General features: G+C 50.5%; 1 protein-coding gene across 1 annotated transcript in view; it reads left to right on the plus strand.

Moving 5' to 3' along the window:
* The first annotated feature begins 6,098 nt into the window (after positions 1-6,098).
* The window catches only part of ntn4 (netrin 4), a 163,367-nt gene continuing 142,935 nt past the window's right edge, over positions 6,099-26,530 (plus strand). The window contains exon 1 of the mRNA XM_038812203.1: positions 6,099-6,195. Within this exon, the coding sequence (XP_038668131.1) occupies positions 6,099-6,195 (97 nt within the window). The remainder of the gene's footprint in view (positions 6,196-26,530) is intronic.

A 26,530-nucleotide genomic window follows, 5' to 3' on the forward strand; every position in this document is an offset into this window, starting at 1 on the left:
GTCAATAGTAGAGAAGACCCGGTACTGTGCAATCTGATTGACCATATCAGAAATGCGGGGGAGGGGGTACGCGTCGAGCTGCGTGTACCGGTTGATGGTCTGGCTGTAGTCCACGACCATCCTGTGCTTCTCCCCGGTCTTAACCACTACCACCTGGGCTCTCCAAGGGCTGTTGCTGGCCTCTATGATACCCTCCCGAAGCAGCCACTGGACTTCGGACCTGATGTAGGCCTTGTCCTGGGTGCTGTACCGTCTGCTCCTGGTGGCGACGGGCTTGCAATCCACAGTCAGATTGGCAAAGAGGGAGGGGGGCTCGACCTTGAGGGTCGCGAGACCGCAAACGGTGAGGGGAGGTAGGGGTCCACCGAATTTGAGGGTGAGGCTCTGGAGATTGCACTGGAAATCCAGGCCTAGTAGGAGTGAAGTGCAGAGGTCGGGGAGAATGTACAGACGGAAACGGTTGAATTCCACACCCTGTACAGTGAGTTTAACCAGGCAGAAACCCCGGATCGGGACAGAGTGGGAACCGGAGGCAAGGGAGATCTGCCGGTCGGCGGGATGGATCGCAAGGGAATAGCGCCTTACCGTGTCCGGGTGGACGAAGCTCTCGGTGCTCCCGGAGTCGATGAGGCAGGAAGTCACATGGCCGTTGACCAGCACCGATGTGGAAGAGGGTGCCAGGTTGCGAGGACGGGACTGGTCGAGCGTAACGGAGGCGAGCAGTGGTTGGTCGGCGGTTGAGTCAGATGAGTCCGACGAGGAGCGGTAGCGACCCGTGTCCCGTAATGGCGGCCCCTGGAGACGAGATGGCGGCATCCGCAGTACCTGTGGGTAAAATGGCGGCGTCCATGGAGCGCACGTTATGGGGTCGGAACAAAATGGCGGCGCCCATGGAACGCACATGGCTGTGGTGGATGAAGATGGCGGCGCCCATGGGGCGCACGTGGCGGGGGCGGCAAAAGATGGCGGCGCCCACTGATTGCACGTGGGGTCGGGGGAAGCGGACGGCGGGGCCCATTGAGGGAGCGGCTGAGGCGTGGGGACCGGCGGCGCGATAGCGGCGACCGTCCGGGACTGACACACCGCTGCAAAGTGGCCTTTCTTTCCACAAGCTTTGCAGGTCGCTGTGCGGGCCGGGCAGCGTTGGCGAGGGTGCTTCTGTTGGCCGCAGAAGTAACAGTGGGGACCCCCAGGGGGTGCGGTGCGGCGGGCAGCGCAGGCATAGTGCGCGGGGGCGGCTGCTGGGGGGGCCATTTGCGGGGTCCACGAGGGGTGGGACGGATGGGCCTGGGGAGCCGTTTGCGGGGTCCACGAGGGGTAGGACGGGTGGGCCGAGTGGCTAGCGGAGTAAGTGTGCGCTCTACGGGAGGCGGCCGTCATGGAGAGCACCAGGGCCTTTGCGGCCGCGAGGTCGGGGGCGACCCCTTCCAGCAGTCGTTGCCGGATGGGGTCCGATGCAATGCCTGTAACGAAGGCATCGCGCATGAGTAAATCGGAATGTTCCGCGGCTGTGAGGGCCCGGCAGTCGCAGTCTCGTACCAGAGGTATAAGGGCCCTCCAGAAGTCCTCAATCGACTCACCCGGCTGCTGGACGCGAGTAGAAAGTTGATGCCTCGCAAACAGGGTGTTCGCCGGTTGTGCATAGTTCTCCTTGAGCAGTTCCATAGCTGCGGTGTAGTCGGTCGCATCTCGAATGAGCGGAAAGACGCTGGAGCTAAGTCTGGAGTACAGGAGTTGCTTTTTCTGAGCCTCCGTCGGGGGAGGGTGTGCTGAAGAGATGTAGGCCTCGAAGACTGCGAGCCAGTGATCAAAGTCTTTTCTGGCGTGAGGCGAATGTGGATCCAGCTGCAGACGGTCAGGCTTGACTCTGATGTCCATGGTGACTGGGAAATCGTACAGCAATAAATTGTGGCACTAACAATTATACTCAAAGCCGAGAGACTAGTACAATAGAGGCTTTATTGCTGTACGATGTTGTCCCTCCATCCGCAACTGTAGACTGAGGGTCTGAGCAGCTCTCATACATTTATACATAAGCTCCCTGTGGGCGGAGCTAGCCGGCAGGGGCTGACCGGAGGAACCTGTATTACAGGTACAGGCATACATCCCCCTACTGCAGTACGCATAACTACAGTGGTTATCTCACCACAAACACCCCCCAGTTTAGGAACCCCCGGATCTCCGCCCTGAGACGAACACCGCAGAGGCCAGAGGCGTGAATTTGCACTGCACTGACTAGGCCAGATACGTTCCCCGAATCAGTAGAGGGAGATCCCAGATGATGTGGGGTGTGTGGCCAGAGAAATTGTAGGGAGTAAAAGCCATGGGGCAGCCAGCAAACCCATCATCCCATCCGGGGTAGGCGTCAACCCAGGGCCTGTACTTTTCATTTGAAACAGCCTGATTGTGAACACATGCAGCTGAACTGTATTGCGACACCCAAAGTTGTCCCCATTTGGATCACCGTCTAAGTAAACGGTCACCCTCTCGTAACAGAATTGGACACAGGAGCAAGTCTCGGTCATAGGTAAACATTTGAAAAAATTCAGGCAGGAGTATAACTGTTGATGTTACTGGAGGCAAGATTGGCAACCTACACGGGGGAACCGCTTGCCATAGCAGGGACCATAATGATGATTTACTGGCAGCAATCTGTGAATTGATTGTGGTAAAAGGACAAAGGCCCTAGTCTGACAAGGCCACGATTGGCTGCAACGCCTTCGCCTAGATTTACAATTGACTTTTCAGATGAGTAATGGAGGCCTCTATGAAGTGTTGGGGAAATACCCCAAAGTTTTCCAAACGAGGCTGGAGAAAATCAAGGGAGCCATGGCAAAAATCCATGTCGCCTCTGAAGCACAGCCTTTCACAGTAACTTCATTGCAGTGTTAATGTAAGCCTACTTGTAACAATAAAGATTATTATTATTATATTTTTGGGCCCACTCGGTCCCTGATGCACTATTGATGAAGATTGAGGCAGTGTTCAGCTGACTAGAGGGCCTCAGGATCGTTTGGCCTGGAGAACTTTCCGATTGGGCAGCACCAGTAGTCCCTGTCCTCAAACCAATTAAAAATGTTTGACCTTGTGTTGATTATAAATTGACAGTCAATAGGACCTCCCAATTGGATAGGTATCTGATGCCACACAGCGAGGAATGACAATGAGGTAATTCATTTACAAAGCCTGACATGAGTCATGCCCATCTTCCGCTGGAATTAGAACCTGAGTCCAGACAATATGTGACCATAAATGCCCACAGGGGCCTTTATAAGAATGCTAGATTGTCCTTTAGCGTATTGTCAGCCTGCACCATTTTCCAGCGCATCATGGAAAACACCCTGCGGGGCCTGCCATGTGTGGGATTTATTTGGATGATGTATTGGTCATGGATACGACAGAGCGAGAACACTTGAGCAACTTAGATGAGGCACTCCGCCAATTTTCAAAGTCGGGCGTCTGTCTAAAAAGAGTGAACTGTGTTTTCCTCGTCAGGGAGGTCAGTTACTTAGGGTACCGCGGAGACCGGAATGGATTGCACCTGGTAGAAGAGATGGTGCGAGCAATCCAACAAGCCCCCACACCAGAGAACACTACTGAACCACGCTCCTTTCTGGGGTTTGTGAATTATTACCAAAAATTCATCCCTGGACTCGCAATCTCGCTCACCCCCCTACATGTCCTGCTAAAAAATAACCAACCATGAGCATGGAGAGAGCCACAGGAAGAGGTGTTTACTCAAATAAAGACAAAACTAACTTCATCCGGCTTGCTGACACACTACGATACCACCAAACCACTGGTAATCACGTGTGAAGCCTCGCCGTACGGCAGTGATGCCGTGTTGTCACGTTTTTTACACTGAGGATGGTGAGTGCCTGGAACGCGTTGCCGGGGAGATGGTGGAAACAAATGCGATAGCGACGTTTAAGAGGCATCTTGACGAACACATGAATAAGATGGCAATAAAGGAATACGGATCCCGGAAATGTTTTAGTTTAGACAGGCATCATGATCGGCACAGGCTTGGAGGAGCGAAGGGCCTGTTCCTGTACTGTTCTATGTTCTCTGTTCAAGGAGGATAAGGCTACCCCACCCATTGCGTCAGCCCATATCCAGAGATGGGCTCTCTTGTTGGCGGCGTATAAATACGTGTTCAATCATCGATCGGGCACGCAGATCGCGAATGCAGATGCACTGAGTAGACCTCCACTACCGACAAGACCCCCGACTCCCCCCAGAGCCAACGTAGTGGTAGCCACGTTGAAATTCATGGATACGTTGCCAGACACGGCAGCCCAAATATGTGAGTGGACACAAACAGATCCTTTATTGTCCAACGTCTGCCATATCGTGCTATATTAACAATAATCTTTATTAGTGTCACAAGTAGGCTTACATTAACACTGCAGTGAAGTTACTGCGAAAATACATTGATCAACATCGAAACTGCCCCAACGAGTTAAAGGCTTCCTCAACTAAAATATCAGAGTTCAGCAATGAAAACAACATCCTTTTATGGGGCACTTGTGTTGTGGCCCCACACAAGGGCCAGGACTTTATACTGTGAGATCTACATAACCGGCACCCAGGCCTATCAGAAATGAAAATGCTCGGCCAAAGTTAGGTCTGGTTGTCAAGCCTGGATACGGAAATAAAGCAGCTGGCAGAGTTTGCCAGGAGCAGCAGAAGCTCCTGCCCACTTCGTCTCTTCACCCATGGGAATGGCAAGGTCGGCCTTGGGTGTAGTTTCTTGCTGACTTTGCTGGTCTTTTCTCGGGCTCCATGTTTCTATTGTTGTGGATGCCCATTCGAAGTGGCTGGAGGTCCACAGGATATCATCCATTACTTCGAAGTTGACGATTAGAACATAGAACATAGACCATACGGTGCAGAATGAGACCATTCAGCCCATTGAGCCTGCACCGACCCACTAAAACCCTCACTTCCACCCTCTCCCCATAACCCAATAACCCCTCCTAATCTTTTTTGGACATTAGGGGAATTTAGCATGGTCAATCCACATAACCTGCACATCTTTGGACTGTGGGAGGAAACCGGAGCACTCGGAGGAAACCCACGCAGACACGGGGAGAAAGTGCAGACTCCGCACAGACAGTGACCCAGCCGGGAATTGAACCTGGGACCCTGGCTCTGTGAAGCCACAGTGCTAATCACTTGTGCTACCCCCAGATTGAAAACCTGTGACTCTCGTTCAGAACACACGGTATCTCAGAGGTGTTGGTCACTGAGAACAATTCGCCTTTTACTAGCAAAGTGTTTGGGAGTTTCATGAGGTTAAAGGGCACATCCGCACGACCCGGTATCACTGAGCTTCGAATGGGCTGGCGGAAAGAGCGGTACAAGCATTTAAAAGAGGCTTGAAGGAGCAAACCTCCCAGTCTCTCGACACACGACTGGCCAGATTTATATTTTGTTACTGTCCCACCCCACATACCACGACTGCCGTAGCGCCGGCAGAGCTTTGAATGGGCCAAAGACTCCAGACCCTACCTCAGCCTCACGTTCCCAGATATTGGCGGGAAAGTGCGCTGCAGTCAGGAGCAGCAGGCCTTTCCTGGACAGGCAGACGCGGACCAGACAGTTCGGACCATGTGATGCAGTTTACATTCGAAACTTCAGGTATGGTGCCAAGTGGGTCCTGGGAATGGTAGTTCGACAGTCAGGGCCAGTTTCATACCAGGGCGAATGATGAAGACGCACGCAGACCACCTCATAGTCAGGATACCTTCTGAGGTACCAGAGGTACCAGTTTCAGGTTAGACAGCCCGACACGATGAATCCAAGGGAACTGCCCCCTGGGGGACCTGATACAGAGATGCAGGAGGTCGAGGACTCAGACTCTGTTATGGAGACCCACGGTGGTGCACTGGTTAGCACTGCTGCCTACGGCGCTGAGGACCCGGACTCGATCCAGGTTCCAGGTCACTGTCCGTGTGGAGTTTGCACATTCTCCCTGTGCCTGAGTGGGTCTCCCCCCACAACTCAAAGATGAGCAGATCAGGTGGATTGGCCACGCTAATTTGCCCCTTAATTGGAAAATAAATTAATTGGGTACTCTAAATTTATTCTAAGAAATGGAGACCCTGGCATCGGAAGTTTCTGACGGTGAACCGATTGGAGAGCAACCACCAGTGGTTTTGGATTTCTTTGCTTGTTGTCACATGTACCAAGGTACAGTGAAAAGTATTTTTCTGTGAGCAGCTCAAACAGATCATTTAGTAGATGAAAATAAAATAAAATAAAAATACATAATAGGGCAATAAAAGAGAAAGGTTAGTGATAATGTTAGTGTTAGATTTTAAAAGAATAGTACGATTATAAGAGATGTAAAAAGAGTATCTGTTTGGCAGAGCTCGCAGAGTTGCCACGCCGTCCGGAGCACCATCTTGCTAGTAATGTAGTAATTTGTGAAGTCAATGTGCTGAAACCTGTGGTGGAATGGCCAAGATAGACTGTAAAGATCATAAAGTTAAATTGCTGGCTAATTGGTGACTCCAAGTAGAGCAACTATGTTAACTATAATGTGCATTTTTACAGAACTAGCAGATTAGTAAGTCGATATAGATTTCAAAATAACAATGGAAAATGTGCGAAGGATAAAACAGACCAGTTAGCGACTGGAAAATAAAGTTAGGTTTTTATTTTGGGTTTGGAATGCACTTTGAGAATTTCAATTCGGTTTAAGAAGTATCTGGAAATAAAGAAGTACTGAGAATTTCTCCTCTCCCTGGTGTTCTGTGTCACTTTTCTCCTGCAAGGAGTGAAAGAAGAGACCCATGATGGAGAGCAATGGAATGTGTTGAGTGTCTGGGTGGTCATTTGTGGAAGGTTGATATGAGGTCAGCACAGCGCCAGGGACGTAGGTTTGATTCTGGCCTTGGGTGGCTGTCTGTGTGGACTTTGTACATTCTCCCCGTGTCTGGGTGGGTTACCCCCTGGTGCTTTGGTTTCCTCCCACAGTCTAGAGATGTGCAGGTTAGGTGGATTGGCCATGATAAATTGCCCCTTAGTGTTCAAAGATGTGCAGGTTAGGTGGATTTGCTGTGATCAATGCATGGGGTTGCAGGGATAGGGTGGGGAGTGGGCTTATGTAGAGCATTTCTTTGGAGGATCAGTGGGGACTCGATGACCCGAATGGCCTCCTTCTGCACCATAGGGATTCTATGGAGGGAGGGGCATGGCATTGCATTAATATGGTGGCGGATGGTCAGATGGTAACATGAAGAGAAGAATGAGGGAAAGTTGTGGTGGAGGGATATTGTCCAGAAGGAGGCTTAGGAAGGCAGTAAGGGGAGAGTTGAGGTTAGATTCACTGCAGGATATACCTGAATGTATCATGCAGTCATTAAATCTCTTCCAGCACTGTGTCCAAAAGCATGGTTTCCAAGCTCGCCTCCTTCAGCTGCGTGACAGGCTACTTCCTCCTGTAGCAAGTAACAGAATTACCCTCCCAGCCTTCTATACCCCTGGGGAAGAAACAGTGACACAACATTGGGAGTCTCTCGTCACACCCTCTTGTTCTGTCCAATTGTTAGATATTCCTTCACTGTCACCCTAGTGAGTCTCTGGAATGATTTCAGTTGAAATTGACTCGAGCTTGTCGATGTCGGCCTACTTAGGCCAATTAGCCAGAGCCCCTCGAAGTCAGATCCAAATGCAGTGACTGGCTTTGAAAGCCCTAACAAATGAGATGCTGACATACCTTTTCACTTTGGAGGGTCCCTAATCAAAGGGAGGCCCCGGAGTGCAGGGGTGCACCCACGTGGCGCACACACAGTTGGCGGCCATGTTAGGTGCCCCCTGGACAAAGGGAAACCCCGGAGCACAGGGGCCCAGCCTCATGGTGAGAATGGTGATCACAGCCATTTTGGACGTCCCCCTAACAAAGGGAAATCACAGAGTGCAGGGGCGCGTCCACCAGGTAAGTATGGTTCATCCCGCAGGAAGGGGAGGGCAGCAGGGTAGCATGGTGGTTAGCATAAATGCTTCACAGCTCCAGGGTCCCAGGTTCGATTCCCGGCTGGGTCACTGTCTGTGTGGAGTCTGCACGTCCTCCCCCTGTGTGCGTGGGTTTCCTCCGGCTGCTCCGGTTTCCTCCCACAGTCCAAAGATGTGCGGGTTAGGTGGATTGGCCATGCTAAATTGCCCGTAGTGTCCTAATAAAAGTAAGGTTAAGGGGAGGGTTGTTGGGTTACGGGTATAGGGTGGATATGTGGGTTTGAGTAGGGTGATCGTGGCTCGGCACAACATTGATGGCGAAGGGCCTGTTCTGTGCTGTACTGTTCTATGTTCTATGTTCTAAAACCCCCCATCAGGATTATCACCTGGAATGTCAGGGAACTCAATGGCCCAGTGAAAAGATCCAGAGTCTTCGCCCATTTGAGAAAATTGAAAGCTGACATAGTCTTCCTGCAAGAGACATACCTGAGGAAGAAGTTCCGACTGCGGGTAAGAAAGGGCTGGGTGGGACAGACGTATCACTCATGTTATGGGACGAGGGCTAGGGGAGTAGCCATATTGATCAGCAAGAGGACGAAGTTCACGGAGACAAGGACAGTTACGGACCCAGGAGGACGGTACGTCAAGGTCAACGGTGTCCTGGATGGGCCACCATACTTCTGGTAAGTGTGTACCTGCCCAACTGGGACGACACAGATTTCATAAAAATGACCATGGCGGAAATTCCCTGCATTAACACACACTGACTGATCAAGGGGGCGACTCCAACTGTGTACAGGACACATTGACAGACTATTCGAGCCCCAGAAGGAGGAAAAAGACAGGCATGGCTAGGGAACTGTGAACATTCATGGAGCAGATGGAGGCGGCGGACCCATGGTAGTTCCTACACCCCGATGGGAAGGAATTCCCGTTCTTTTAGCCGGTGCAGAAAGTGCACACACGGATTGACTTCTTTGCAGTAGAGAAATTGGTGCTTCCAGAAATAGTAAGGGTGGAACACTCCACGATAGTCATCTCCAACCACGCTCCACACTACATGGATGTGAGGCTGGTGATGGGCCCTGCCCAACGCCCCACATGGACTCGGACCTCTTGGCCGACAAGGCCTTATGCCAGAAAACATCACAGGGCATAGGCGAGTACATCACTAACTACCAGAACAGGGAAGTCTCACCTTCCACGTTCTGGGAGGCACTGAAGGCAATAATTAGGGGAGAGATTATACCCTACAAGGTTCGTAGAGACAGGGAAGAGAGGGAGGCCAGACAACAACTGATTGACTCCATCCTGAAGGTGGACAGAAAGTACTCCGAGGCCCCGACCAGAGAGCTTCTGGTGGAGAGGAAAAAGCTACAAATGGACTTTAACTTGCTATCCACCAGGAAGGCAGTGCACCAACTCCGCCAGGCACAGAGGACCTTTTACAAGCACAGAGAAAAGAGTGGCCAACTACTGGCTCACCAGCTGATAAAGCAGGCAGCCACGAGGGAGATAGCACAGGTGAAGGACGGCAGAGGCAGAACCAAAAAAGGTCAACCAAGACCTTCTACTAAGGACTGTACACCTCCGAGCCTCCTGATGAGGACGCGGGGATGAAACGGTTCTTTGATGGACTGGGCATGCCAGTTGTTGGGGGGACAGACGGGGGCAACTGGAAGCACCAATAGGACTGGGAGAGATCATGGAGAGCATCACCTCCATGCAGGCGTCGAAGGCACCGAAACCTGATAGGTTCCTGGCAGACTTCTATAAAAAATACGCACCAGTCCTGCTCCCACACATATGGGACATGTTCGCAGATTCGCTAGCGAGGAGCACCCTGCCTCCAATGCTAACGCAGACCTCCATATCGCTGATATCCAAAAAAGACAAAAAACCGACAGAATGCGGATCATACAGATTCTAGACAGCCTTCTTCGAGGCAAAGTTGTGGGTTGTTGGGGTGAGGGTGGAGCCTTTCCCGAGAGTGGCAGTATTTGGGGTATTGGACCAGCCAGAACTACATATGGGGAAGAGGGCCGATGCCCTGGCTTTTGCCTCCTTAATCACATGTCGGAGAATCCTACTCGACTGGCGATCAGCAGCACCACTCACAGCTGCAGACTGGCTGGCAGACCTGTTAGAATTTCTCTATCTGAAGAAGACCAAGTACACCATCCGAGGGTCGGACGAGGGCTTCCATTAAGTGAGGGGGCTATTCATCAGCTTGTTCCAAGACCTTTTCGAAGCCAACAGTGACTGGGAAAAGAGGGGGGAACGGAGGAGAGCAGACAAGAACACACACTATGAAGAGGAGCAAAGGGGGAAGGAGAGACTTGGTGAGGAGGAAACCCAAGAGAGTCGCAGAGAGAAACATGGGGGGAAAAGGGAGGAGGGGAGGGGCAGGGATCCCCCCCCCCTTTCCCCAAACCCACAAGGATAACAAAAAAAACCGCAGAAGAGAGGAGCGGAGCTCAGTAGTATAACACCCAGGGGAAAGGTTGGTGCCAGGGAAGAATCAGACTACCAGTGGGAAGCAGGGAGGGGGGTGGGCAGTCGGATAATGCATGTAAAAATTTGTAAATAAGAATAGTCACATGTAAATATCCGGTGCACTATATGTTACATTGTTATTCTGTAAAAACTGGAAAATGCCAATAGAAAAAATTAGATTAAAAACCCATCTGATTCAATAAGGTATTTTAAGGAAGGAAATCTGCCGTCCTTACCTGGTCTGGCCTACATGTGGCTCCAGATCCACAGCAATGTGGTTGACTCTTAACTGTTCACTGCAATGGCTGAGTAAGCCACTCAGTTCAAGGGCAATTAGGAATGGACAATAAACGCTGACCCAGCCAGCGACATCCACGTGAAAAAATAGAAAAATTATAGCAGGAGAAGTGTTGGGTCCCACTGGGCCAGTGATGGACAGGAAGTCAGAATGGTACAAATTGAACCGATGAGGGGAGGGTATGTGGTATTAATGAGGAGTTCTGAAGTGTTAATTCCATCAAAGGACGCTTTCTAGTCGAGATCAACTTTGATGAAAGCCACTTGATTCAATGGCCTTTGGGTAGTTGGGATGACATTAGATGACCTACAGCGATGTGTGTAAGGGCCTTTTGTTATCCCCAAAGAACCTAATTCAAAGCAGACTGCAGATGTTCTCAGTATCAGTAACAACAGCCCCATTCATACATCGTATTAAAATCCAAAATAAAATATAATTCACACTCAAATATACATCTACATCAGCGAAACATCTTTTCCTTTCAATCATTAATTTCTATACACAGACAGTACACAAAAGATCAAAGGCATCAAAAAGGAGGTAAAAAATGAGGACCGATAGTGTAAATGAATAGTAATGAGATCATTTTTACATTTTTCATCTGTTAATAGCTTACATACACAATATGAGTAATTCTATCACTGCTGAGTAAGGATAGATTCACAACGGGTTGCAAACAATTCATATATTACAGAGGCAAATGTCAACAAAATATATGTGAAAAGTTAGTCACATTAATAAAAGATCAGAGTCCCATTTAGCCTCAGTATGAGCATGTCCCAAATACCTTTACAAAATGGATATTTGATTCTGCTCATCACTATGATGATCCTTTTTTTAGTGTATTTTCACACATGCCCAGGTTTTCCCTTTGGGGAATAGTGGAAGGATTACCCAAGTTGATTATTAGGGGCTAGTTTAGCAGAACAAGGCAGCAGCGCGGGTTCAATTCCCGCACCGGCCTCCCTGAACAGGTGCTGGAATGTGGCGACTGGGGGCTTTTTACAGTAACTTAATTGAAGCCTACTCGTGACAATAAGCGATTATTATTATCAGTCCATTGAACCGCGTTATGAAAGTTCCTCCTTGAGCAACAGGCCTGGTGTTGAACTTGAACAAACAGTGTCCCTACCTCTGGCCCAGAAACGCACTGTGCCACAAGATCTCCTGTGGTGACCATTGACTAACATGGGTTAATTCTGCCGAGGATTTTAAGTGTTTCCTGTTAGATCTGACTTGTTAATTCAGGTTTAAGTATGGATGGAGGAAAATGGAACATATCAGCTCAGAACATGGGAAAATCACATTCACAGCCTTTACCAAAGAGGAAGATGCTACCAGGGATAAAGAACTGCATCTATGAGGATAGATTGGAGAAGTTCAGACTGTATTCCTCAGAGTAAAGAAGGCTGAGAGGAGTCTTGATAAAGGTATTCAAGATCCTGAGGGATATGGACTAGGTAAATAGTGGGAAACTGTTCTCACTCCAGAAAGCATCAAGATCTAGAGGGCACAGATTCACAATAATCAGTAAAAGGAATAAAAGTGATGTGAGAAAAAACATGTTCACCCAGAGTGTAATTGGAGTCTGGAACAAGAGGGTGATGAAAGTAGGTTGGATCGAGGTATTCAAAATAGAATAGGAGTGCTATTTGAAAAGAAGAAATCTGCATGGTTACAGGATAAGGCAGGCGAGTGGGGCTCGGTAGAATGTTCTTTCAGAGAGCCAGTGCAGACACGATGGGCCGAATGGCCTCCTTCTGCCCTGTAAAGATCCTGTGATTCTGTCAAAGCCATGGTTATGTATTTGTTTTTTTAAATGTTTTTATTGGGTTTTATACATGATATACTTACAAATGTACACACAGGAAAACAAAAAAAAAACAGAAGAAGTAAAAAAAAAATGTCATAACACATAGCAGAAGAGGGGTCTTTCTCCCCCACTTCTTCTCTTTTTCTTAATCCAAAACAAGCAAAACAAAACCTGGCGGACTGGGCACTGGGGTGTTGCCCTTGATGTCACTCCATCGCTTGGTCGTTTTTGTTTTTGTCCACTTGCTTCAGATCCAGCCATCTGTTGTTCCTTCTTCCTGTTCTTTCTTTTCCTCTTTCGCCTTGCTGTGCTTGTCGTGGTCGTTGTCGTTGTCGTTTTCTGAGCGCTCCCCCCAGTTTGTGTTCGCTCCTCTTTCCTCCCTCTGTTGTTCTCCTTATCTCGTCCTCCCTTCCCCCTGTCCCCCCCCCCAAAACCCTCCCCCCCTTCCCTATCCCCCGTCTCCATCCCCTTACCCATTATTCTCTGCTACTCCCCTTCCTTCCCTGCTGGGTTTGGCTACTCCGTCTTGCTCCACAACCCCCCCCCCCCCCCCCCCACACACACACACACACACACACACCCCAATCCTCCCTCCCTCCCCTCTCTTCTATCATGTCCTGGCTACTTTCCCCTGGCTCTTGGCTACTTGTTTATTTGTTTGTTTGCTTGCTTGTTGGCTACAACCAGGTCCCTGAATAGTCAGGTGAATGGCTCCCATGTTTTGAGGAAGCCATCGTCCGACCCTCGGATGGTGAATTTGATTTTCTCCATTTGGAGAAATTCCAATAGGTCGGACAGCCAGTCTGCAGCTTTGGGTGGTGCTGCTGACCGCCAGCTGAGCAGGATTCTATGGCAGGCGATCATGGAGGCAAAGGCAAGGGCGTCCGCCCTCCTCCCCAGGAATAGATCTGGCTGGTCTGATACTCCGAAGACTGCCACTTTCGGGCATGGCTCCACCCTCATCCCCACCACTTTGGACATGGCCTCGAAGAAGGCTGTCCAGTACCCTGCAAATATGGGGCAAGACCAGAACACGAGGGCATATGGGCATGGTTGGCCGGGCATCCTTGGCACCGTTCACATCTGGTCATAGTTATTTTTATTTTTCTATGGGATGTGAGCATTTGTTGCCAGGGCCAGCATTTGTTGCCCATCCCTAGTTGCCCATTAACTGAGTGGCTTGGCCATTTTAGAAGGTAGTTAAGGGTCAACCACATCGCTTTGGATGTGGAATCAGATATAGACCAGACCAGGTAAGGACAGCAGCTTTTTAGAACACAAACTGATAGCTTCATGGACACTATTACTGAGACTAACTCTTAATTCCAGATTTATTAATTGAATTTAAAATATCACAAGCGCATTAGCATGTGCCTCTAGATTACTAATTGCCACTACACCGCCATCTACCTACCTCATGGTGGGAGCAAAGTTAGTTAAGATATTGTATGGTCTAAAATTGGGCCTGAAGGGCTGGCTACACTGAGAGTTGATAAGCCACCAGGATCAGATGGGATGCAAAATGTTTTCATGACTGTTTCCTGGCGCAATACGATTTGGAACGAACCGGGGGATAAGGCCAATTTAGATCGAGAATCGAGAACAGGATTAATAAGTAAATTCATAGAGAAAGATCCACTGGGAACTAGTGATCATAATACAATTGAATTCCCTGTTAAGTTTGAAAACAACACACTCCAATCACACATAAGAATCTTAAACTTCAGCAAAGCCGATTACATATGTATAAAGTGAGAACTGACTAAGGCTGATTGAGTAAATAGACAAAAAGGTACGTAGCGGGTTTCTCGAATCCTGAGACTAAGTGTTGACGCCAGGGCAGGATTCGTGGACTTCCATGACAGAAAAACTGGTGCCACACCTGGACCGATTCAGCAACTGTTAAGGGGCTAGCACCGGCGTCACGTGGTACACACTCGATTCCAAATAGAAACGGTGTGGGATTCGCTGGATTTGTGATCGACACTCAGGAGGCTGACAAGCTGGAGTCGCTGAAGCCAACACACTTCCCACTTCACGCACACCATCCCAGCAGCAAGATGGCAGCAAGACGCACGGTCCCACGATTCACCGACGCCGAACCTGAGATCCTCCTGGACGCCATGGAGGAGAGGCAGGCCACCCTGTACAGCAGCCCGAGAAGGAGGCTGCCAGCCACCACTGTTCACCGTGCCTGGGCCCCCCCCCCCCCCCCCCCCCCCCCCCCCCAAAACCTAGGACAGTCCCATCGATCGTGATGATGCAGAGCCAGGGTCGACATGAGGGGTTGTCGGTGAGCATCCAGCACCTGCAAGTGCAGTTAGAACATAGAACATAGAACAGTACAGCACAGAACAGGCCCTTCGGCCCTCGATGTTGTGCCGAGCAATGATCACCCTACTCAAACCCACGTATCCACCCTATACCCGTAACCCAACAACCCCCCCCCCCTTAACCTTACTTTTATTAGGACACTACGGGCAATTTAGCATGGCCAATCCACCTAACCTGCACATCTTTGGACTGTGGGAGGAAACCGGAGCACCCGGAGGAAACCCACGCACACACGGGGAGGACGTGCAGACTCCGCACAGACAGTGACCCAGCCGGGAATCGAACCTGGGGCCCTGGAGCTGCGAAGCATTTATGCTAACCACCATGCTACCATGCTGCCATTAGTTGGTGGAGTCCAACCGCGTGCAGGAGCAGGAGGTGGTACTGACCATGCGTGCCATCCAGGCCAACACCGCATGGGTGATGTCCACGGTGGAGGCCTTGGGGGGGGGGGAGGGTTTTGGCTCTTGATCAGCATGCCCAAGGCCTGGGTACTCTGTGCATGTGGTGGCCGAGGCCCAGGACACGGCTGCCCTCTCACAGGCTGCCATCTGCCAGAACCACCTGGATATTGCAGCGGTGCACTTGTGCGAGGCCCAGTCACAGTGGGCCATGGCTGAGAGCGCCTGCGGCATTTTCCAGGCACTGGCCAACATGGTGCAGATACAGAGGGAGGTGGCCCAGCCACAGAGGGAGATGGCACATTCACTGGCTGATGTGGCACAGACTCAGAAAGTGGTGGTACGGTCACAGCATGATATGGCGCTGTCCCAGACTGAGGTGATCCACACTCCCTGTGCTCCATGGCCGTGAGCATACAGATGAGAGCTCGTCTCCAGGACTGGCAGCGCCAGGTGGCAGGGGACCCTCAGGAGATAGCTCCGCTCGCAGCCCGTCCCATGGAGTAGCCCGGGGGCCACCGGGCAACTCAAAGGAGGAGGAGGTGATGGGACCTGTGCCGGTGACTCCTAGAGGGGAGTTGCCGGAACATCACAGCACCTCGGATTCCTCCCGTCCTGTCCCTGGCGCATCTGGTGGCCAGCGGGCAAAATAGGGTGGCACCATGCCACCTGGGACACCAAAGCAGCAGCCGGTCCCATCCAGGCCCGGTCGGCCCAGAAGACGCCTGCCAACAGAGACCCAGGTCACAGGACAGGAATCACAGCAGGCTGCCTCCACTCCTGCTGTACCATCTGGGGATCCACCAAGTTGTAGCGTTAGGGCCCGTGAGGCTAGAAAATTAGACAGCAGTTAAGTTGGCACTGGTGCTGGACACGGTTTAGTGATAGGGCTGGGGCACGTATCTGTACATGTGTTGTCATATTAAACACCTGTTTACACTGCTACAACCTGCCTTAGTGCTCTGTAGGAAGGGTGTGAGGGGTGGGTTGGTCTGGGCCGGCCGCAAAGGGGGGCATGATGGGGGGGGGGGAGGGAATTGGCAGACGTTGGGGGTCGGCATGGCTCAGGAACAGCAGAGTTCAGCACTCAGGTATCTGTCTTCACAGTGGTAGTGAAGGGGATGGATCCAGGAGCCAGAGGCCGAGTGGGTGCGTGCGGAGGAGGCCTCCTGCATGGGGACCTCCCTCCAGGCCCTCGCCACGGCAGCACTCCCATCCCCTCCCAAAAAACACTCCAGCAGCCCAGTGGTGACAGCCACCCTCCAATCCTGGAACCAACTGCGGCAGCAATTTGGCCTGAACAAAATGTCGGACAAGGCTCCCATCGGCAACAACGATAGGTTCACACCAGCATTGACTGATGCCACCTTCAAAAGGTGGAGGCAGGACGGAGGGACACTGACAGTCAGGGACCTATACACAGACGGCAGGATCGCTACACTGGACGAACTGACAGAGAAATTTCGGCTAGCCAGGGGGAACGAGCTACGGTATCTGCAGCTCAAAAACTTCTTACGAAAGGAGACAAGGACGTACCCACAACCGCCACGACAGACACTACTGGAAGACCTACTGGACGCAAGTATCCTAGAGAAAGGGAACTGTAGCGACATGTATGACCGACTGGTAGAAAGGGACGACACCGTACTGGACGCAACAAGAAAGAAATGGGAGGATAACCTGGGGATTGAGATAGGGTGGGAACTCTGGAATGAAGCACTGCATAGGGTCAACTGCACCTCCACGTGCGCAAGGCTCAGCCTGACGCAACTAAAAGTGGTACATAGAGCCCACTTAACAAGAAACCGTATGAGCAGGTTCTTCCCGGAGGTGGAGGACAGATGTGAACGGTGCCAAAGAGGCCCGGCCAACCACGCCCACATGTTCTGGTCTTGCCCCAGACTTGTGGAGTACTGGACAGCCTTCTTCGAGGCTATGTCCAAAGTGGTGGGGGTGAGGGTGGAGCCATGCCCGATAGTGGCGGTCTTCGGGGTTTCAGACCAGCCAGATCTATTCCTGGGGAGGAGGGCGGACGCCCTTGACTTTGCCTCCCTAATCGCCTGCCGTAGAATCCTGTTTGGCTGGCGGTCAGCAGCACCACCCAGAGCTGCAGACTGGCTGTCCGACCTCTCGGAATCTCTCCAAATGGAAAAAATCAAATTCACCATCCGAGGGTCAGACGACGGCTTCCACAGAACGTGGGAGCCATTCATGCAACTGTTCCGGGACCTGTTTGTGGCCAACGAACAAGAGGAAGAATAGTCGGGTGGCCAAGAATCAGGGGAACATGGACGGGAATCAGGGGAAGGTAGCCGGGGGGGGGGGGGGGGGGGGGGGGGCGGGGGGGGGAGGGCTACGGGTTCGTTATGGGGGTTTGTTCTCATGGTTTTATACTTATTTATTTTTCTTGTTAATTTATTGTTTTTGCTTTGGAGGGGAGGGGTTACTGTTTTTCTCTGTTGTGATAAAATTTGTTGTTGAAAACTTGAATAAAAATTATTTTTTAAAAAAAGGAAGGACAAAGCCGCAAGCGACAGTCTGATGGCAAGCTAAGGCCCAGAACCAAATTGTAAATAAATGCCTATAAACATGTGCCTCGGCCATATTGGGGAATGTAAAATATGTATGCCGGTTAAAGGGGGCGACCACAGTTGATATTATGAAGATGCTTACCTGTAAATATACATGTAAATTTTTGCGTGTTTTTTTTCTAATAATTTGTAATTTGTTGGATATAAAATGTGAAAACTCAATAAAAAACATTTCCAAAAAAAAAGAAATAGTGACCTAGGGCTGAAAAGAGTGAGGAATTCAAGCTCATTGATATCAGCAGAGAAAAGGCACTGCAGAAACTTCAGGGAATCGAGCGTTCGAAAAGAGATAGCTGCAGAGTTTGTGAATATGCTGCCTATGATGTTCTGAAATTCCCCAGATTGTGGAATGGTCCCAGCAGATTGGAAGTGAGCAAATATAATATCATTACTTAAGAAAGGAGGGAGAGAGAAAGTAGGAAACTACTGGGCAGTTGGCCTGACATTAGTCATTGGCAAAGTATTGGAATCTTTTATTAAGGAAGTCTTAATATCATAGAATGACCAAACAAATTCAACATGGCTTTACAAAATGGAAATCATGTTTGACAAACTTCTGGATTTTTGAGGATGTAGCTAATAGGGTAGATAAAGGGAGATGTAGTTTACCTGTATTTCCAAAGGGCATTCAATAGGTACCACACAAAAGGTTAATAGGCAGGATGAGGATAGAGTTGGAGGTAATATATTCGCATCAATAGGTTAATGGACAGGAAGCAAAGAGCAGGCAGAAATTGGGCATTCTCAAGATGGCAGGTTGTGACTAGTGGATTGGTTCAGGGATCAATGCTGGGGCCTCAGTATTTACAATCTACATCTTATATGAAGAGATAGAGCAGTGTTTCTACGTTTGCTGGTGATAAGAAGCATTTACTTGAAACGGCCATAGCTAACAAGGCTACAGACCAATTGCTGAAAATGGGGTTAGAATAGATAGGTGCTTGATGGCCGGTGCAGACATGATGGGCCGAAGGGCATATTTCTGTGCTTTAAAGTTTTATGATTGTATGGGCTGATTTAGCGGAAGGGAAACAGAATCAAATGGACTACTCCTGCTCTTGTCCCTTGTGATCTCATGTTGCATGCTGAGGGAAGTAAAAGTGCAAATTGCAAAAGTAATTACCTTAATCTTTCAACCCTCCTGAGGGGTCGTGCCAGAGGACTGGAGAATTGTAAATGATACGTCCTTGTTCAAAAAGAGGGCGTGAGGATAAAACCAGCAACTGCAGGCCAGTCAGTTTAACCTCTGAGTGGGGGAACATTGAGCAACATTAATCTGGCACAAAAATTAACAATCATTTGGATCAGTGTGGATTTATTAAGGAAAGCTAGCATGGATTTGTTAAAGGCAAAGTGCGATAAACTAACTTGATTGTGTTTGAGATTGATGTGATGTATTGGATGTATTATTATTATTATTTGATAAATTGCCACATTATAGACTTGCAAGAAAAGTTGAAGCACATGGAATCAAAGGGTAAATGGCAGCCTGGATATGAAGTTGGCCAAGCGACAGGAAACAGAGAGTGGTGAGTGGTTGTTTACTTGGACTAGTGGAAGGTGGGGGGTCCTCAGGGTCGTTACAAGGACCACTGCCTTCTTGATAGATGTTAAAAGCTTAAACTTGCGTGTACCGGGCACAATTTCAAAATTTGCAGATGACACAAAATTTGCAAATATTGTAAACTGTAAGGAGGTTGGTGACATGGGCAGATTGGAGGAATGAGCGGACAGTTGGCAGATTAATGCCAAAAACTGTGAAGTGATTAGTTTTGGAAGGAAGAATGAGGAGTGGCAATACAAAATAAAGGACACAATTCCAAAAGAAACAGAGAGACCTGGGCGTATGTGCGCACAAATCATTGAAGGTGGCCGGACAGGTTGAGATAGTGTTTAATGACTTACAGGACCTTGGGCTTTATAAGAGAGATGTAGAGCACAGAAGCAAAGAACCTATGGTGAACTTTCATAAAGCATTGACTCAACCTCACCTGGAGTGTTTGTGTCCAATCCTAGGGCTACCACACTTTAGGAGGATGTGGACATTTTAGAGAGAGTGCAGAAAAGAATTACGAGAGGGATTAGAGACTTCGGTTTAGTGGATAGATTGGTGCGGCTTCCTTAGAAAAGTGAAGGTTCAGAGGAGGTTCGAAAGATGTGTTCAAAATCATGAGGGGTCTTGACAGAGTAGTTAGAAATGGTTCCTCCGTTTGCCTTAAGGGGGTCGGAAGAGGGCTTCAAGGTACGGTGGAGGCTGTTCATGACGATATTTGAGGAGCTGTTTGTTGCAGGGATCGGAGGACTAAAGGGGGAAAAATGTACAAACCGTTAGCTATGTTACGTTGGAATGTGGAGTTGTTATTGTTTACGTTTGGAATAAAATATCTTTTGAAAAAAATGAAATGGTTCCAGCTGGCGGAGGAGCCAGGAACCAGATGATACAGATTTAAAGTGATTGTCAAAAGAAGCAAAGGTGGCGGGAAGAAAATCTTTAATTCACGGTGAGGCTGTGCAACTCTCTTCTCCAGGGATCAGTGGAGGCAGGGTCATCGAATATTTTGAAGGGTGAGTTAGATTGATTTCTGACTGACAAGGGAGTCAAAGGGGGTAGACAGGAAAGCAGAGGCCACAGTCAGATCACCCATGATCCTAGGCGGAGTTGGCTTCAGGGCTGAATGGCCTACTCCTGCTCCTAATTGGTATATTTTGATGCGAGGTTAGGATCTGAAATGCAGAGCATGGGACTGAGGTGAAAGTAGATTCAATCGTGGTTTTCAAAAGGAATTGGCGAAGCAGCTGAAGAGGGAAAATTAGTAGGGCTCCAGTGAAAGGACGGAATTGTTCTTGTAGAGAGTGGCATGGACAGGACAGGCTGAATGGCCTTCTTCCATACTATAATCATTCTATTACTCTACGGGCTGTATTTTACAGGCATCTTCAGCCGGGAGAACAGGTGAGTGGTAAAATACAGCGCCGTTGTCAGCATGCTCGCCATGTGCTCTCACAGCCCTATACCCACTGCGATTGTACAAGTGGCAGGGTCGGCATCGATTGGGTAGCCAGCCCATGGCCCAGTGAAGGCCCATAAGTCAGTTGTGTCCAATGATGCGCCTCATCTCACTGCCACTCAGATTTAAGGAATGGCGGGTGTGGCCTGCACCCAAAATAGACAACACAAAGTGACACATTATCACAACACATCAAACACAACAACACTCAACAAAGCAATACATGACACAAAATAACACCACACAAAATAACACAACCCAAATACCCTATATAATACAATATTGTGTTGTTTTACATTCTGCTGTGCTGTAATGTGTTGTTTTTTATGAACATTCGAATTAGGAGGCCATTCAGCCCCTCAAGATTTCCCCACCATTCAATAAGATCATGGCTGATCTGTGTGTAGCCTCAACCCCACTTTCTTTCCCCTTCCATAGCCTTTGACTTGCTTGTCAATCAAGGAACAATCTAACTCAGCTTTAAAAATACAATAACCTTGTGTCCACCATTGGAGAAGAGAGACATGGGCCGGGATTCTCCCCTACCCGGCGGGGTGGGGGGCCCCGGCGTAGCGGAGTGGCGCCAACCACTCCGGCTTCGGGCTTCCCCAAAGGTGCGGAATTCTCCGCACCTTTGGGGGCTAGGCCCGTGCCGGAGTGGTTGGCGCCACGCCGACTGGTGCCAAAACCGGCGCCAACGGCCTTTGACGCCTGCCGGCCGGCGCCTGGGCTGGCTGAAAGGCCTTCGCCGGTTCGCGCAGTGCCGGTGCGTCAGCTGCCGCTGACGTAACCACCGGCGCATGCACGCTGGGGGATTCTCTTCCGCCTCCGCCATGGTGGAGGCCGTGGCGGCGGCGGAAGAAAAAGAGCGCCCCCACGACACTGGCCCGCCCGCCGATCGGTGGGCCCTGATCGCGGGTCTGGCCACCATGGGGGCACCCCCCGGGGTCCGATCGCCCCATGCCCCCCCCAGAACCCCGGGGGCACGCTCGCGCCGCCGATCCCGCCACCACCAGAGGTGGTTGAAACCACGGCGGCGGGAGAGGCCTCTCAGCGGCGGGACTTCGGCCCATCGTGGGCCGGAGAATCACCGCAGGGGGCTCGCCGATCGGCGCGGAGGGCACGCCGATCGGCGCGGCGTGATTCCCACCCCCGCCAATCCCCAGGTGGCGGAGAATTCCGGCCACGGCGGGGGTGGGATTTTCGCCCATGTTCTCCTCATCTTCATCTGAAATGGGAAACGCCCTGTTTTTAAACAGTGTCCCCGAGTTCTGCTCTCTCCTATGAGAGGAAACATCTTTTCAACATCCACCCTGTCAAGTCCCCTCTTCAATAAGATGATCTCTCTAGCTTCTAAATTCCAATGAATACAGACGCAGCCTGTCCAACCTTTCCTCATAAGATAACTCCTTATCCCTGCTTCTCTGACCTGCTTCTAAAGCAGTTATACCCTTTCTTAAGTTTGAGACCAAAACTGTATATAATACACCAGATACCAGCGCCCTGTACAACTGCAATGAAGCTTCCCTACTTTTAATTCCATCGCTGTTGCAATTAATAACAACATTCCATTTGTCTTCCTAATCACTTAGATCATAGAATATACAATGCAGAAGGAGGCCATTCGGTCCATCGAGTCTGCACCGACCCACTTAAGTCCTCACTTTCACCCTATCCCCGTAACCCAATAACCCCTCCTAACATTTTTGGACCCTAAGGGCAATTTAGTATGGCCAACCCACCTAACCTGCACGTCTTTGGACTGTGGGAGGAAACCAGAGCACTCGGAGGAAACCCACGCAGACATGGGGAGAACGTGCAAACTCCACACAGACAGCGACCCAGCGGGGAATCGAACCTGGGACCCTGGCGCTGTGAAGCCACAGTGCTAACCACTGTGCTACCGTGCTGCCCGCAAGAAAGAGGCCCACCCTAGTTCCTTAACTTCACTTAACCTGTACATCCCCGGATACGATGGACAATTTTATCATGGCCAGTCCACCTATCCTGCACATCTTTGGACCCTGGGAGAAAACCGGAGCACCCAGAGGAAACCCACGCAGGCACGGGGAGAACGTGCAGACCCCACAGTCACCCGAGGCCAGAATTGAACCCGGATCCCTGGCTCTGAGAGGCTGCAGCGCTAACCACTGTGCCACCCCAATTTATTACTGCACTTGTTGTACCTGCAGACTAACCTTTCGTGATTCATGTACCAGGGCACCCAGATCCCCCCGTAGCTCAGAACTCTGTAATCTCTCTCCATGCAGATAATATACTGCTTCTCTATTCCTCCTGTCAAGTTGAACAAGTTCACATGGTCCCACATAACACTGCGTCTGTCTATTTTTTATCCACTCATTTAACCTAACTATATCTAGTCATTGGATATTCCAGAACTCGAGTATCAGTGAGAAAAAGAAACTAGTTGTCAAAGAAAGCCTCACAGCCGCCTGTTTCCCGGCAGCAAACACTGAACCACAAAACAAAATGCAGTAAAATATTTTTTTATTTTACATACAGCAAGTTGAAGATGGTGGGGTGAAGGTAGAAGATAAAACATTCTGAAAGTTTAGAAAAACAAATCTACTAATTTTAACAGCACTCCACAAATAAAAAAATATTTTTTTCAGGGACATTCCTGGTACACATCAAATTTCATTAATCACATTCCCGTTTTGCAGGCTATGCCTGCCGGAACAATGAGAACCTTTTATGGGATTTCTAATGGAGATGCGGGAGTGGGAAAGTTGATTTCAATGACTGTGAGTTGCAGGGGGCCATGGTGCAGTCTGTCACAGAGCACTGAGTAACAGATACAACTTCAGCAATCCGGCCCTTGTGCCATGCTTTGAAGTTGTTGCCAGTTTCAGAAGGATAATGCTGGTGAACACTGACAGTTCGCCATTAACACACCCAAGCGCTGCAAAGTCCAGGCCATTGTGGTGGATAATTTGTGATCTCTAGAATCATAGAACAGAATCATGGGACCCCTACCTCTGTCATATTGTGTTGCATTGCATTTTGTTGTATTTTATTGGGCGCAATCTAACGGCCGCATCACGCCGGGCATGAATCTGTGTGAGCTGGTTAGATCGTGGGAGAGGCCGTAATCGAGAAATGTGCTGGGCGCCGGCCACTCTCGTTGGCGAGATTTGGATCCTGCCTAAACGTGGCGAGAAACCAATGATTGCCAATTGAGGCCAATCTTCACATCGTTAACGGGTCGGACTCCCTATTAAACGGCCTCCTGTGATCTAACCGGCTTCCCAGCAAGTGGTCACACGGGCGACCTTCAATACTCCTATTCACAAACGGGAAGCTAGTGCAATGACTGCTGTGGGGATCAGAGGAGGTGACAAGCTATCTTCAAAATCGGGCAATTAGCCCGGGGGCACTGAGGCAGGTGGAGGAGCCCCGGGGGGGACAGGCTTGGTTGACGGGATTGGCCGCCATCAGTGGGTGGCAGCCCTTGGGCTGGGTGCGATGAAGGGCTCAGCACCCATGGATCCAACAGGCCACCCCCCAGATTGTGTACATCCATAATAGGGGCAACTTCAACTGTTGCCTGTCCGTCAAGGTCACTGCTGCCCTGAACCTTTACACCTCAAATTTATTCCAGGGCTCGAGCGGGGACGTGTGTGGCATTTCACATCCAACAGCACACAAGTGCATCTTTAAAGTTACAGATGCCCTTTTATCCGGGCAGCTGACTATATAAACTTCGACCTGGACCAGGCCCATCAAGATGCCTGGGCAGCAGGATTCCCCACCATTGCCGGAATGCCCCAGGTCCAGGAGTTAATAGATGGCATGCATGTCACCTTGCATACACTTGGCAGTGCGGGAGTGCTCTTCATCAACAGGAAGTGGGTCCACTTCCTGAACGTTTAACTTGTGTGTGATCACCACCTCAAGGTCATGCACGTGTGTGCATGTGCACGACAGCTGCATCCTGGGGCAGTCGGAGATCCCAGGCGCCTTCAGGGGACACCCCAGGGTGACCGGTTGGCTCATAAGGGATAAGGGGTAAGGGTCAGATTCTACCTAATGACACCAATATGAGGCAGTAGACCGATGCGGAGACCTGATATTAAGAGGCCCATGTGGCCACCGGGCTGTCATTGGGCAGTGTATCGGACTGCTTTACATGCAGTTCTGATGCCTCAACTGCTCTGATGGTGCACGCCAGTACACCCCCAGAGGGTCACCCCCTTTGTGCTGGTCTGCTGTGCCTTCCACAACCTGGCACAGTGGTGGAGCGATATGCTGGAAGTGGAGGAGGAGGAACATGCGGCCTCCTCTGAGGAGGAGGACGAGGGGGAGCCGGCCCACGCGGGCTGGCGGACAAGCCTGGAGAGGGTCTGTGGGAGCAGCCGGAGGATGGAGGACAGGCAGCAAGGGTGCGGCAAGCCTGGAGGATGAGGGAGGCCCTCAATCTCGCCCGCTTCTCATAGGACGTGGCTTCGTTCTTCACCTCACCCCCCCCCCCCGCCTTCCCAGCCAACCAATCCCCACCCACCCATTCTCTGAGACCCCCCACCCCCCCACCTCCTCAATCACCCTCCCGGGGTCTGTGTAATATCACTCCAGGGTGATGGGCCTGTGTTGGCACTGTCAGCGGGTCACCATACAAGGCAGGAGGATGATGATAACTTGCTGTGAGCTGAGCCATGGTGCTGCTCAATCTATGCCATAGTTTGACTCCTGTCTGTCTGCTGACAGCGCACTCACACCCATTACCTGCCTTAGGGTGGAGGCCCAGAGCCATGGTGGTTCCTCATTGCATCATGAGATGGCGCTGGCAATGCATGGCACTGAGGCCAATACTGCTGGGGTGGCGACCACAGAACAAAGCCTGGAGCACATCAGCAGCATGAGTGGTGGTAACTAAGATGTTGCTCAGTTAATGATGGCCATGACTGAAGGCCTCAACAGCGTGGCCTGGTCACTGGGGTCTGTGTTCCAGACACAGGTGGACCTTGCTGAGGTACTGCGGTGTCGACACCCTCAGCAATGCCCCTCTATGACCTGGGCGACGCTTTGCAGTGCCTCGCCAATACCCACCTGTATCTGGGACATGTTCCTCAGCCACTGGGACATGCACTATAACGCCTCGCCAATACCCACCTGTATCTGGGACATGTTCCTCAGCGACTGAGTCATGCTCTGGAACTCCTCAGCAAGATCCACCTGAGACTGGGACATGGGCCTCAGCCACTGGGACATGCACTATAACGCCTTGGCAATGCCCACCTGAGATTGAGACATGCTCTGCAGTGCCTCAGCAAGGTCCACCTGTGTCATTAACTGAGCAACATCTTAGTTACCACCACTCATGCTGCTGGTGTGCTCCAGGCTTTGTTCTGTGGTCGCCACCCCAGCAGTATTGGCCTCAGTGCCATGCATTGCCAGCGCCATCTCCTACACCTGCAGTCTTTGGCACTCCTCCAATTGGCTATGGACCCACTGGAGTGTTGCTGACATCCCCCTCTGAATCTCACGGCCGGACCCTTGGTGTCTGCACCAGCTCCAGGATAACCTGTTCAGAGGCTCAGCATCTGACTGGGACCAAGCTGGGTTCAGGAAACCAGCAAATCTCCAGCTGCTGTCTCACCTGGACATTC

Source organism: Scyliorhinus canicula, chromosome 11 (genome assembly GCF_902713615.1).
Source record: "Scyliorhinus canicula chromosome 11, sScyCan1.1, whole genome shotgun sequence".
In the NCBI taxonomy this organism is placed as follows: Eukaryota; Metazoa; Chordata; class Chondrichthyes; order Carcharhiniformes; family Scyliorhinidae; genus Scyliorhinus; species Scyliorhinus canicula.